This window comes from Taurulus bubalis, assembly GCF_910589615.1.
Source record: "Taurulus bubalis genome assembly, chromosome: 1".
In the NCBI taxonomy this organism is placed as follows: domain Eukaryota; kingdom Metazoa; phylum Chordata; class Actinopteri; order Perciformes; family Cottidae; genus Taurulus; species Taurulus bubalis.
In genome coordinates, this window is record NC_136589.1 from 16,382,791 (window position 1) to 16,392,596 (window position 9,806).

At 39.3% G+C, this 9,806-nt stretch overlaps 1 protein-coding gene across 1 annotated transcript; it reads left to right on the plus strand.

Moving 5' to 3' along the window:
* Nucleotides 1-1,053: 1,053 nt before the first annotated feature.
* sptssa (serine palmitoyltransferase, small subunit A) lies at nucleotides 1,054-4,884 on the plus strand (the record flags this gene model as incomplete). Its single annotated transcript, XM_079230591.1, has 2 exons — nucleotides 1,054-1,177; nucleotides 4,781-4,884. Exons 1-2 carry the CDS (start codon nucleotides 1,075-1,077, stop codon nucleotides 4,882-4,884), a joined length of 207 nt encoding a protein of 68 aa, XP_079086717.1. The 5' UTR covers nucleotides 1,054-1,074.
* Between the last annotated feature and the right edge of the window lie 4,922 nt (nucleotides 4,885-9,806).

A 9,806-nucleotide genomic window follows, 5' to 3' on the forward strand; every position in this document is an offset into this window, starting at 1 on the left:
TTAACTTATTAATATTGTGTCTATCTTTATGATATAATGGCGGGGTCAAAATCAAAACTCGAAACCAATTGGGAGAGGGTTGTGATGTGACTGTGGGTCAGTGGTTAGAATATCCGACTTTCAGTCAGAGGATCGGCGTTTCGAGCCTCAGCTCCGCTAGTCCATGTTGATGTGTCCAATTTTTTTAAGTAAAAATAAGAACTTTTCCACAGTGCTGGGCTTTTTGAGACTATTTTGCCTGCTTTATAAAACACCCTTTCACAGGCACACATGAAGCTGGTACAGAGAGGAAGGGGGAAATCCATTGAGTTTCGCTGCCCCTTATATTTCAAATCGCACGGCAAACCCACAAACCATTTTCTGAATCAGTCACGTGGTACGACCGGCTCGCGAGGCTTCGAACGTCACCACATACGTCATCGACACAAGCCTCGATATGCGCTTCACCAAAATCTACCTTGATTACTCGACACGCGCATCGAAGCCTCGACACGAAAGGACACATCACTACTGCTCACTGTAGTTTTTGAATCAAACAAATAATCCATAGGAATTAGTCCATTTGGTGGGGACTATTTTCAGTGGCAGATTAATCCACATTTGTGGCAGCAGGACTGTATAAGTAAAAATAAACTACAATGTGTCTTCATTGTAATGAGAGAAAAAAACATGTTACCAAATGTAGATAATAAGAACATATATTAGCCAATACATAGGATCATTTAATTTTGAGCTACTTTTGGGTAGCAATACATCAATTGTCAACAATACAAAGAAATGGAAATGACAGTCGTTCAGTTCTGAAAGTATTAAATGTGTGAGAGAAACACTAAATATGTTTGTAAACTACTTTTATAAACACGGAATCTGTCTTATTTTGAAATCCGGACGTTGGAACTCCTTTGTCCGCCTCACACCCGAGCGCCTCACGCGATTAGCTGAAAATCAAGCCTTGTTATTTAACGTCATTACGTCACCGGAGAGAACGTCCGACGTCCCACCTCCGCGAATCACGCAGAAGGAAGAAGCGAGTCAGAAAGTAGAAGTTTTTGGGTCCTTCGCAAAGTCGGAACCATGTCTCTGGGTGACTGTTGGAAGCAGCTGTCCTGGTTCTACTACCAGTACCTCCTGGTGACGGCGCTGTACATGCTGGAGCCCTGGGAGAGGACGGTGTTCAGTATCCTTTACGACCCGGCGAGCTAACGGCTAACTTTAGCGAGGAAGTCAGCGAGGCTCACCTGGCTCAGTTGTCCGGATACGTAAGAGTGACTTTTCTATTGGTTAAACGTGTTTAGGTTTAGGTTGTGAATATAACCTACGGTATTTTACAAATGTATACGGGTTCGTGATGTATTCGGCATGTGTACAGTGTGCAAGTCGGTCTTTGTTTTCGCAAAAATATATAATTGAAGCAAGTGTTTGTCTGTCGCTAACGTGTTTGAATACACATTGTAATCTTAAAAAAACGTGTTTTATTTAAGAATAATGCCGAATTAAGAGAACACGTATAGTAAAAAAAAAAGAAAGTCTCAGTTTGGTTCCATACGGTAGGTGTAGTCACGTTTACGTCGTTAAACGCATACGATTTTCAAGAGAGCGTTGCGTGATTGAGTGTTTGGCGGAAGAGGGAATAAAACTCGTTTGTAATAATAAGTGCTTCATGTTCGAGTGCCGAGTTACAGACTAAGCACTAATGGATCAGAAAGAGTCTCACGTTGTTTTACTTCTCTCGTACATTTGCTTATTATGTAGAAACGCGTTAAAGATGTAGAATTGTCAACGTAGTTCGACGTCGAGGCTTTTAAGCTGGATTCAGGGAACTTCCTGTCGGCTATCAGGTGACTCGCATGCGGGCCAACACAAGTTGCACCAGCTTCTAGTTTAACTTTAAATAACATAAGCTCAACTTAAATTAAACAGGATAAGTATGTATTAAAGAGACACCTGGGAAGTCTGCTGTTATTAACTAAAGTGTGAACGGCTGCACTTTGTTCCGTGGCAGTTGTGTAACTCGAGGAATCGTCTCCCTGCAGTCACCCTCATCTCTTCCTCCTCTGAGGGGTTAGGTGTGTTTGTGTTGTTGTTCCTCTGCTTGTCATCAGTAGCTGCTGTACATCAAATGTTAACTCCCTCAGCTGCCTCGTGCTGGTGCTTATTGTTATTATGTCAAGTTAATAAGTAATGGTTTGTGTAAAAACGCCAAACAGTCATAAATACTGCGATAAACTGGTTTTATTTATCTGATAATCAGGCTACAACACTGTGGGCTCTCCTTACTTGTGATGGAAATCATTCAGGTTTTGTTGTATTTGATCAATAGATGAGCATGAACATTTATCCCATTGACCATGTTTGGTCACTGATGGACGTGGAACTCAAAAGATGAACAACTGTGTTAGAAAATATCTGTTTCTTTGATTGAAAAGTCAAAGTTACAAAAAGTCTGCCTGTGGACATAATAAAAAAAAAACTGAATGAGAAAAGTCAACTACAACTCCCAGGGTGGTTCAACTGATCTGGCTGCAGGACCCCCCCCCCCTGAATGACCCAATGATCCAATGCAAGGAACATTTTCAACTTCTCAATTTGATTTCACAGTATGCCAACAAAAAAAAAGCTAGTTAGAAATATTCCCTTTTACACTCATTTAAAAACCCAAAAGACACAAAGTAATACATAATAATTGTAAAACGTCAGCCTTTTTTAACAGACTCAGTGCTTTCATGCACAAACATTAACAAAAAGTTGGGAATGAAGCGAACTATCACAAATAGTCCGGCGTGTAAACTCATGCAAGTAAAGCGTGTTGAGGACTGTGAATAAACAGCACTCTGCTGCATTAAAAATTCCCTTCAAAATAAAAGTACAAGATTATTATTTTTTTGCCCGTGCAAAGGTCCGCAACGCTCCGAAAACGGGTCCGCGATAGTGATCATGCCTTTCAAGCCGTCGCGGGCCACATCAAATGATGTGGAGCTGGATTCGGCCCGCGGGTATAATCAATTGCTTCAGCTCTAATTTAACCCACTTATATAAATATGTAGCCCAAATTCCAGTTTAAAGCGATGGAAGCTGACATTCAACCTCAGTGTGACGATCTGCAACTTCATAATGATAGTTTGTTTTAAAACATTTTTCGTAAAGAGTATTTTTTTGTTAGTTCCAAAGTACTGAGATGAAAACAAAAACAGGTTAAAAAATGAAAACATCAGACACGAAAGCACGTACAAACACAAGCATTATTCTGAGAGGAGGTGCAGTGGTAGCCGACCATAATTCTACCAGGTGTTGTTTCAAAAGGTGTGTTTCTTTTGTCTCGGTGTGTAAACACCAATTACCTGCGTCACCCAGGGGCAGTTTTGGGCACGGGCACTTTTTCATGTCACGTGGGGGGCGGCACAACCACATAAAAAAAATATATCATCTGGGCCGCGAAGCGGTTTTCCATTATCTATCATATCACTGTGTGGGGAATTGGCAAACTGGCGCCCCCTGCAGCTGCAGGCGACCTTGCTTGTTAAGAAGGTGCCGTCTACAGATCATGTGTGAGTGGGGGGGGGGGGTAAGGGGAAGGGCGCATTTTCGCGGACCGGCCTTCACGGTGTGGGTGAAAAATATGACGTAATGAATATGACGTAAATGATACGACTGGCATAAAGACAATTATAAAGTGCATAAAGATACAACTCACGATGACGCTGCATTAGTGGAGCCCTGAGCTTGTTTCTCTGCTACGAGCCGGTCCTACCTCGGGGTGACGGGAGAAAAAGACCGAGTCCCGACGTCTGTTTATGTCCAGTCTACTGACTCTACTCCATAACTTAAACCTTTATGTGCACTCTGTAACTTCATTAAAACCTGCTTCACAAAGACAGGATGTTGGAATGGAGGCAGGGTTTCAGAGCTTTTTTGGCCATCTCAGTATACTCTGCCTTGATTTTAATCCAAAAACGTTTCACTTTTGGGGTAACGTATCACGTAACCTCTTGACATGTGTCAAGAGGTTACGTTTGAGGCTACATACAGACTGATGTATCCGGTCTTTTTTCAAAATAAAAAAAATGTTCTACTTTTTTTCTTTTTTTTTTTTTTTTTTTTTTTTTTTTTTTTTTTTTTTTTTTTTTTTTTTTATAAATAAATTCTTTCTCTGCGGCCCGGTACCAAGGGACCCACAGACCAGTACCGGTCCGAGGGTTGGGTGCCGCTGCTCTAATGCAATTAGTGGGCTTAAGTCAGTAGATTTCATATGATGACATTATTGATGATTTTGCATCAAGGAAGGCCAGAAAGGTTAAGTTTTGGTTTGTGTTTTCTGTTCTTAGTGCATAGTGTAATAATTAGATTTTCTTTAGTGTGTTTTTACATGCGTTTATTTATTCTATATTGTATTTGTACATTATTCTTAATATTTTATATTATTGTATCTCTGCTCTTGTTCATTTTTTTTCTATATTTGATTGTATATATATTTGGCACTTTTATGCAGAATTGTGTGCATTGATTCTCTTAAGTGTGTTTATAAAAAAAATTCCGGAGCGGGGGGGGGTGCTCGGAGGGGGTCTCGCCCGGGGCGTAATTACATATAGAACCGCCACTGGCGTCATTTGAGTGCACATAAACAGACTGAATGTCCTGCTCACTCTTGATGATCCACACAAGTTTTCACTGGAATTGACACGTTAAAAGAAAAAACACATCTAGTGTTTGAAGGAAACTACATTTACAGTCAAACAGATCAGAGGTCACATGTCCGTCAGCTTCCTTAACTCCTCCTCCTCAGACTCCCTGCTGATCTCCGTGGCTGGCATGGCCGTGTACACTGGCTATGTCTTCATGCCGCAGCACATCATGGCAATCCTGCACTACTTCGAGGTCGTCCAATGACAGACAGGTCCCGTCCATGGATCTCATCTGTCTCCGTCCATCTACCTGCCGTCTCCCGGGCTTTGAGGTGGAGGTCGACTCCAACAAGGTGTCTCTCTCTCTCTCTCTCTCTCTCTCTCTCTCTCTCTCTCTCTCTCTCTCTCTCTCTCTCTCTCTCTCTCTCTCTCTCTCTCTCTCTCTCTCTCAAATTAAATATCAAAGGTCTCTAGGCATCGTGCTTGAGGTCACGTTGGACGATCGGATTCCTCCGAGACTGTTTCTCTCCTCACGGAAATGTTCGGGATTTTCTTTTTTTTTTGGGAACAGCGTTGGAGGCGAGGCCTTAAAAGAGGGTATGCTTGGTGTTTTTATCTTTATATTTTAAATCAAGCGCACTTTACTGTTTTTGAATATGACTACACAGATGTTGCGTGGAGCAGTGTTTTTAAATTTTATTTTTATCGCATAAAGACGTGCTAACATTGTTGTCTGATGGACAAACGCAAGCTTTTTGTTCTTTTACTCCCTTTTTTTTGTATGAGCTGAATCCGTTTTTTGTTCGAGCAGGTTGTCGGAAGCACTTTTTTTAAAGGACCATCTTCGGCCATTTTTAAGCTTCACAGCCATTTTCCAGCACGAGAGAAAGAACGAGGTTATAGCTTAAATCTGGACTGTGTGTGTGGGGGGGGGGTAATGGTGGTAACCAATCACACCTGAGATCTGTCTTGTATTTATTGTAAGTAAATCGGCTGGTGCGTTGAAGCTAAACAAACAGCCGTTGGTCAAGAGGATCCGCATCAGCGCCGACAACGGAGACGTTCGACTCGTGGTTGATGCATTTCGTCGGAGCGTCTGTCCTGCAGGGTTGAAGGACACCTGAGGCTTCCTCTACACCTGGCCGTCTCCATATGCGCTCATGGAGAAAGTTCTCAGGTGGTGGAGAAGGCGAGCTCCCATCCCAAAGAGCAGAGAACCTCCTGTAGGCATGTGAGGTAGAAAATGACACAATTGTCCTTTTTTCTTTTAAAATTCCCGCTTTTATTTAAAACAACACACACACACACACTGAGTATTCCCTCTTTGTACAGAAAGAAAATATAAGTTCTATTTTAATGTACTTTTATGATTGCATCCCTTTTTAGAACATTGTGATTCATTTTGTTCTCAAAAAACGATTTATTCCCCTTTTTCTTTTTTTGTGTGTGTGTGTGCATACATACATACATACATAATCTTGTATTTGTAAAGTTTTTGTAGTCGGAGATGTGGGCGTATTGGAGCTACTGATGCTAAACACTGTTCTGTGACTCTGGAACGAACTCTGGAAAAGGACGCAGACGCAGTGTTTTACCTGCTGTTATCTGAATCAGCTGAGAGCCGTGTGTGTGTCCTTACAGCTGATCCTCTGTGCTTCTCTTGTCTCGGCTGCAGGAGGATGAGTCGGGTTACATTCGTTAAACTAATTCAACCCGCGTTGAAATAAAACTCCTTTCTCTGAGTTAACCCCTCGTGTGTGTGTGTGTGATTCCCTTCTGTTGATTGCACTGAGTCACTTAAAGAGCTTTTTTTTAAGTCCACATGCAACAGCCTGCAGGTGTTTGCATGTTGAACATGTCTGCAATAAACCCCAAAGATGAGGACCTATAACTGTCTCATGATGCCTGTTTTTTAGGCGTTAACTGGTCGCGAGAAAATATTTTGTATAGTAAAGTGTCTATACATAAATATGTTTCTATATATATATTTATAAACATGTTTTTGTGTGTGTGTGTGTGTGTGTATATACACACACACACACACACACACACACACACACTAGATGGAAGTATTTCCATTTGTTTGAGCCACATTACGCATTACAGGAGCAGCTGTTTCACTGCTGTCTAAATGTTTCTTACTTAAATTGACAGCTTGATTTATTTATTCAGTTAAATGTTTACTGAATGTTTTCTTACCAGATATCCAGGAAAGAAACACAATTTGTTTAAATTATTTTTAATAAGACACGTTCTTGGTCCTTACAGTAGCTTGATACAGTGACAGGAGATGATGGTTAATAACAGAGCAAAGGGAGAAATCAACTAAATGACAAAAGGAAGTACAATTTAAATGTATAATAACAGTACGTGTGAGTTCTGATCTGCTCAACTGTTTGTACTAATGTAACTCATGAACTTCATTATTTAAATAATATATGATTTGAATTTTCCATTTGTTTTTTTTTGATTGCACACCTGACTATTATTATTATTAATAGTATTATAATGATTATTATATTATAGGAACACTACACATTGCACAGTCAGTGTATCATGTTGAAAACTACTTTACTTTAATTCAGGAACTATTCAAATGAAGCATAAAACACGATCAGTCTGATCATACTTTAAGTACTTAAATAAAGTCACAAAGTAACTGCATTTAAATGTCGACTTAAGTAAAAGTACAAAAGCATTGGCTTTAAAATAAAAGTAACAAAAGTAAAAGTACTTATGCAGAATCTGAATATTATTACAATGCTGAATTATAAGTATTGATGTATTTATGTGTATGACTTTCATACTGGTATAGGAGTACATTTGAATTATTGAATATATTGGTTTGTAATAATACATGAACATAATTGGTTGATTTATATTTGTAATCTTAAAGTAACTGAAGTTGGCAAATAAGTGAAGTATTTATAAAAAAGTATACAAAGTACCTAAAAATTGTACTTAACCTTTTGAGCCCCAAGTCAGGGGGACTTGGGGCTCAAAAGGGAGGAGAAGCCCTTCTAGAGTTCTTAGTGAAGTCTGTTCAAGTTAGTCGTATGAACCCCAAATGAGTTCTAATACTTGTGTTATTTTATAGTATGTTTTTCAGAATTTTCTTTGCAAAATATATATATATATATTTAAAAAAAAAAAAACTTGTATAACATATTTTGATCATGACTATGACCATCCAGCATGATATGAGCAAGATTTGCCAAAAATGCCTCCTTGAGCGGTCCCCATGTTTATCCAACTCCATGGTTGAAGGCCTAAACAACATCACATATACTAATATGCACGGGGGGGGGGGGGGCTGAGCGTAAGGACACTTTGTTACATTCCACCGCGGCGTGCTGTTGCAGTTACACGGGTTCAGACGGGTTCGTATTCTGATTTAAATCACGTTTGTCTGACATGAAACCTTAATTAATGAGCACTGAAGTTTGCCAACGTTACTAAAATCCTATTGGCTAATTAGCTTGCGGCCGATCAGCTCGGGGCTCCCCTTTAAGGTCCTCCCCTATTGGGTCGTGAACCCATTTACACTGTAATGAGACCTCAGTGTGGTAGTCTGAGCATTTCTTACATGAATTTGAATAAAACATTGTTTTTTTTAAACACAGCAGTCATAATATTATAAAAATAAAACAGTGATCTTGTAAATATAACAGCGGTGGTTGAAGACTATTTTTACTTATATATACTAATACCACACTACTAACAAGTATTAGCATCAAAACTTCAAGTAAAACAGGGAAAAACTTTTTGGATCCTGTCAAATCCTCTGCAACCATCAACACTCACAAACACTAATACAAATAATATTTAGTAGAACATATTTCAGGAAACAATCCAGAACTGCATGAGACATCTGAATAACTTAAACTGTGTGTATCATCATAATAAGGGTCTGCACTTTTCAAAATAAAGGTGCATAGTAAATTACTGAACATTTCGAAAGGTATTGTTTGTACTCTAAGTATTGCCTGAGATACCAGTCTGGCAGCCGGTTAGGAAGGAAACCAGTGGTCGGTTACTGGTTAACTCAGTCTGACTGGAGTTTGAACCGCTGTCGTTTAACGTCCTCTGATCTTTTCATCAGACTTCCAAGGCCGAGTTGATTAAGTGTGTGTGTGTGTGTGTGTGTGTGTGTGTGTGTGTGTGTGTGTGTGTGTGTGTGTGTAGAATATATAAATAATGTGTGTGTGTATATTTATACACACACACACACACACACACACACACACACACACACACACACACACACACACACACACACACACACACACTGTGTCTTCAATCATTGAGGAAATGATTCCTCTGAAAACTTGTTTTCACAAAAATCATACATGCAATAAAAATAGTTTGGTTTTAGTGTAAACATATTTACAGCAAAATAATGTAATACAGTATTTATTTGTATTACTATTATTTTACATTATTATTTTGCATTATTATTATTCCTAGTATTATTATTATTACTATTTTACATTATTATTATTATCATCATCATCATCATCATCCCATATTGACTATCTGCCCAGCTGATCTCGGGCTCCTTCTGGCACGTGGTCTAGTTCACGTTCACTGTTTACTTCCTCGCGCACCGGAGGGAGTGAGCACGAGGGCTACATGCGGCTGGTGGAGTCCTCAATGGCGGCGGGCACGCCCAGTGCGCGGGCACGTGTCGAGGGACTCCAGTTTATCCGACTGTGTTTACAGTTTTGACACTAAAAATAACAACAGTATGTTTAACTTATTGGTTTATATAAATACTATTATGATATGCATTTTAATACTGTATAATGTACATTATATATTTTTAGTCAGTTCCACTATTTCCACCCATTTAAATCAAGTTAAAATGTGTGTCATGATTATAAACAATATATAATAAAATGTCATAATAAAAAAAAGTGTTGTTATGAACCAGACCTCCTCCTCCTCCTCCTCCTCCTCCTCCTCCTTAGTCGCATCACATCCAGCACGTCGCACTCTCTCATCTGTTAAGCAGCATATGACCGGAAAAGGAAAAGTAGGCCTTCAAAATAAACTATTGTGTTACTGGTGTGTATTTAGTTGGATGATATCTTCGTGAGAACAATTGGTTTGATTTATGGAGTAGATGTTTAATAAAGAGCCAACAAAAAATTATATTAATTAATCGTTTAATTATTATAATAATTA